The sequence below is a fragment of the Oncorhynchus mykiss genome, chromosome 13 (genome assembly GCF_057628025.1).
Source record: "Oncorhynchus mykiss isolate SJ-2025 chromosome 13, ASM5762802v1, whole genome shotgun sequence".
NCBI classification, from domain to species: Eukaryota; Metazoa; Chordata; class Actinopteri; order Salmoniformes; family Salmonidae; genus Oncorhynchus; species Oncorhynchus mykiss.
The window spans coordinates 41,764,814-41,769,929 of record NC_143034.1 but is presented as its reverse complement, the minus strand read 5'-3'; the positions used below and the strand labels follow the sequence as shown (position 1 = coordinate 41,769,929).

The following is a 5,116-nucleotide window of genomic DNA, read 5'->3' as shown; positions in this document are numbered from 1 at the left end:
TAGTAGGTCTTCCCTTAGTTCATAAAAGTGCTATTAGATACATATTGGTGTTTATAAAGACATAAAGAGGTCTACTGCACGCATTGTAAAATTAAGGGGTCGATTATCTCTCTCTCTCTCTCTATTCTCTCTCTCTCTCTCTCGCTCTCTCTCTCTCTATGAGTTCTTTTTTTAACCTACTTAGGAAAATGTTCCTCCTATGAAGGAAAACTCGAAACATGATGAGAGGGAAGTGGAGCACACGAAAAGAGAAATCCGGTCTTGCGGTTCACTTGGCAAAACTTTCCCAAATTCATTCATTTCAACTCTTAATTTAGCGAGACACCCTTTCACTTTTTGTACATCCATTCAATCCTCACTATTTAAGATAATCCGCAGATATGGGATCAGAACACAAACCAAATTCTGACTGGAGGAAATTTGCAATATACTGGCAACAGGTAAGTCAACAACATGCTATCATTTGATCATTGCTTCGGGCTTCAATTAATTAATTATTTTCAGGATTATATTCAACTAACAATGACCATCTGTTGCAGATCATCTAACTACCATAAGAATGGCAATTCAGACTATCACTTGGATGAGCGCCTTCCTCTGCCTCGCGCAGGTTTTCTCGATGCCCATGCCTTGCCAGCTACAAGGACAGCTGCTGCGAACAACCCACAACCTACTGAGAGACATGGTAGATTTTATAAATTACTTTTGACTTGAGATGTATTATCCAACTATGTTTAACTGAATAGCTCAACATGAAAAATGTGTTTTCTCCTTCTTTCAGGGCGGTCATTTTCCTCTGGAGTGCCTGCAGGAGAATGTCTTCATGGCATTCCCAGCCACCTCATTTGCAACCTCCGGGGCGCCACAGGTAAGGGCAAGCGAGCATATTCAAGAGTTCTTTACAGCATGAAAGAGTATTTGCAACCGTTAGGATTAGAAAGTAGAACACTTTACACGGCCATTTATGTTAATTGAAATTATTGTTGTTGTCCGTTTCAGTTGAGCAGCAGTGCTGCTAAGGCTATTTATGAGACATTGAAGAACATCGACACATTGTTCGGAACTGACGAACTGCCGACAATGTGGGACCAACAGAAGTTGGAGTATTTTCAGAACATTATCTACCGTCAGATTGAAGAGAGCGAGTGTGTGAGTACCTACCTAGGCCAATACAGATAGCTTAACTGTTTAAGTGTGGTATGGTGACATTTGAATTATTTTATTCTTGTGTCAGATGATGGGGAGTGTGGTTATCTAGTCAGGGCAAAGATGCTGAATACCTACTTTAGGAACATCGCGGCAGTCATAAAATAAAAAGTAGGGTACAAGCAAATGCACTATAATGGATGCATTTTAATTATTATTCATCGCCTGCCTCTTTCCTCCTTTCTGGCAGATGAGCAGTGTGGATACAAGTGATTATCCCATCAGGGCAGAGGGCCTGAAGACATACTTTGGGAACATTGCAGCAGTTTTAAAGGAAAAGGTAGGATATAGGTTGAAAACAAATAGACACTTTGTTTTGATAATATCTCTACATAGGATAATATTGCCCTAACAATTTATTTTTATTTTCACAGAATTTCAGTTACTGCGCCTGGGAAGTGGTTCGAAAAGAACTCCTGTACACCCTAGAATTCATTCTGAAACACAACTCTGACAGCCTTCTGTGGTCCAACAGAACATGAATTTGAACTTGCAGATCTTTTTTTACTAATGTGTTTTACAATTGTGCTTGATTTTTAAAGCCTTCTATTCTACAATCATGCAATGTGCAATGTCAAACAGCAATATCATACATGTATTTATTTATGTATTTATTTATCAAGGTTATTTATTGATGTAGGCCTATTTATGAATCTATTTATCTATTTGAAAATCGTGCCTTTTGTTGCTCTTCATCAAATGTTAAGTTAATAAAATAAAAAATACTTTTAAATATTGGTAATCTCAGTGCTCATTCTGTATCCAAGTCCAAGGTGTGATTTTATGTAGTTATTTTCTATTTCACCTTTATTTAACCAGGTAGGCCAGTTCAGAACAAATTATCATTTACAACTGCGACACTGCCAAGATAAAGCAAAGCAGTGCGACAAAAGCAACAACACAGAGTTACACATAAACAAACGTACAGTCAATAACACAATAGAAAAATCTATGTGCAGTGTGTGCAAATGTAGAAGAGTATGGGAGATAAGACAATAAACAGGCCATAGAGGCAAAATTATTACAATTTAGCATTAACAATGGAGTGATAGACGTGCAGATGATGATGTGCAAGTGGACATACTGGGGTGCAAAAGAGCAAGAGGGTAAGTAATAATATGGGGATGAGGTAGTTTGGTTTGCAATTTACAGATTGGCTGTGTACAGCTGCAGTGATCGGTAAGCTGCTCTGACAGCTGATGCTTAAAGTTAGAGAGGGAGACATGTGTCTCCAGCTTCAGTGATTTGTGCAATTAATTCCAGTCATTGGCAGCAGAGAACTGGAAGGAATGGCGGCTAAAGCAAGTGTTGGCTTTGCGGATGACCAGTGAAATATACCTGCATATACCTGCTGGAGGGCGTGCTAAGGGTGGGTGTTGCTATGGTGACCACTGATTTGGAATAAGGCGGGACTTTACCTAGCAAAAACGTATAGATAACCTGGAGCCAGTGGGTTTGGCAACGAATATGTAGTGAGGGCCAGCCAGAGAGAGCATACAGGTCGCAGCGGTGGGTAGTATATGGGGCTTTGGTGACAAAACGGATGGCGCGATGATAGACTACATCCAGTTTGCTAAGTAGAGTGTAGGAGGATATTTAGTAAATGACATCGCCGAAGTCAAGGATTGGTAGGATTGTCAGTTTTACGAGGGTATGTTTGGTAGCATGGGTGATGGAGGCTTTGTTGTGAAGTAGGACGCCGATTCTAGATTTAATTTGGGGTTGGAGATGCTTAATGTGAGTCTGGAAGGAGAGTTTACAGGCTAACCAGACACCTAGGTATTTGTAGTTGTTTCACATAATTCTAAGTCAAAACCGTCCAGAGTCGTGTTGCTATTAATGCAAGAGGGTGCGGCAGCAATCGATGGAAGAGCATGCACGTAGTTTTACTAGCAATTAAAAGCAGTTGGAGGCCACGGAATGAGTGTTGTATGGCGTTGAAGCTCGTTTGGAGGTTTGTTAGCACAGTGTCCAAACAAGGACTAGATGTCTACAGAATGGTGTCGTCTGCGTAGAGGTGGATCAGAGAATCATCAGCAGCAAGAGCTACATCATTGATATATTCATAGAAAAGAGTCAGCCCGAGAATTTAACCTTGTGGCACCCCCATAGCGGACATTAAGATTTGTATTAAACATGCTCAGGACATATGTACGGATGGCAGTACAATTAGTCCTATAGCCAGCCTACTAATCCATAAAGGAAAGCCATTAAAACAAGTCAAATGTATCTTCTCAAAATGTAGATATATTCAAATGCTTTTTTTCAATTAAGTGTGTTTTATCACTGGACAGGGCTGGCCTGGTTTGGACAGGGCTGGCCTGTTTTGAACAGTGTACTTTGAGCACCTATACAACTTCCGTTCCAACCATGGAGATACTATTTCATTATTAGAATTGCTAATTCTACGCTTCCAACCCATCTATGTCATTGTGTTCCACAATCAATAACGTATTAGGAGTAATATTCGCCGAATAGAATGCAAAAGTGCACAGTGTATTCTGTTATCATGAAATGCATTGCTCCAATGTAATTCTTTGCATAGACATGTACGAAAACTGTTCACTGTCTTTACGTTTTTCATGATTCATTTCACAATAGCATAACTAAGAGTCACCCGTTGAAAATTGGGGCTTATCAAGGGAATCATTCAACCTTCTTCACAGTGTTTTCCCTGTACACCAAGTCAGAACCGAAGGATTAAAACACGGGGCGTATAAGCAGACAATGAACGATCTAAAAATATTCGATTACTCAAGAAAGCAAAAAAGAGACCATTTTTGTATGCAGCTTTATTAACTCAATGATTGTTGTTGTTTTTCTACATTGTTTACAAACTGATATGTGAAACTTATTGATGCCAAAATAGCAAGTAAAACAGGCAACAACAAAAAAAAGTTAAACAAATGTAATTTTTCTGCTGTTGTGGCTAAACTTTTTTTGTTGTAGTTAAACATATGGGGCTCAAAACAGGTGGGGTACGGTTGGAAAACCGGTCGCCACTGGGTGGGTCCAATATCAAATGCTCTCGAATAGAGGCTAAATGAATCTGAGCAAATTCTAAATCACCACAAATAGGATGCATTTTGCTGCCACAAATCACATATGAAACTGGGAACTTCCAAGCGCCTTTGTGGTGTCATAGGACGCCTTGGCAGCGCACCTGCTGTGGTTGAGTTGAGTGAAGACATAAAATATATATATATATATTGTGTGCTCTCCAGGAACATAGCGCATGCGGATGGGAGATCACGCGAGTGGAGGTTCGCGACAACCTGGTGCAGTTCAATAAATTCCTCGACAGCAGAGTCAAGCCATGAGGAAGAAGAGGTCTGTTGGAAAACCACATAATCATCATTGGAGACATGTGACATGTTTCTGATCCCGGCTAATAGATTGACAGCTGATATATTTACTGACTGAATGATTTATTTATAAACATGTGAAGGCTATGAAGTTGTTCCTTTATAATGAAATCAAATAATTATTCTCTCATCATTTTTTTTATTCGTTTATATATTCAGTCATTCATCCTTTCATTGTTTCATGCATTCATTTGTTTATAGACTTTTTAAAGGAGCAGTCTGCTGTTCAAACAATACCAAAACGGTCAATGAACCACTATTTTTCTCAATAGCTGTGGATTGGAGAAAAGTAATCATTGTCAAAGAATGAAAGGAATGTCCATCTACGAGATTAAAGTTATGGGCTAGTTTGAACTACATTTGGAAGCTGTACCATGTTTTACCTACGTGTTTTACCTACGATAATGTTATCACAACACATTGGTAAAGTGGTTTATTCTTGCAGGTCTGCTAGTCTCCCCGAACGACGAAAAATTCAAATATTCATGCTAGCCTTTAAATGGTTGAGTATCTACCTGACTCTGTTCTGTTCTGCTTATACACGG

General features: G+C 39.3%; 1 protein-coding gene across 1 annotated transcript; it reads left to right on the top strand.

Annotated features, from left to right (window-relative positions):
* The first annotated feature begins 211 nt into the window (after positions 1 to 211).
* LOC118938271 (interferon alpha-7-like) lies at positions 212 to 2,471 on the top strand. The gene is made up of 5 exons (XM_036940788.2): positions 212 to 685; positions 782 to 868; positions 1,000 to 1,149; positions 1,397 to 1,486; positions 1,581 to 2,471. The coding sequence occupies exons 1-5, from the start codon at positions 560 to 562 to the stop codon at positions 1,686 to 1,688; spliced, it is 561 nt and encodes a 186-aa protein (XP_036796683.2). The 5' UTR covers positions 212 to 559; the 3' UTR covers positions 1,689 to 2,471.
* The last annotated feature ends 2,645 nt before the right edge of the window (positions 2,472 to 5,116 follow it).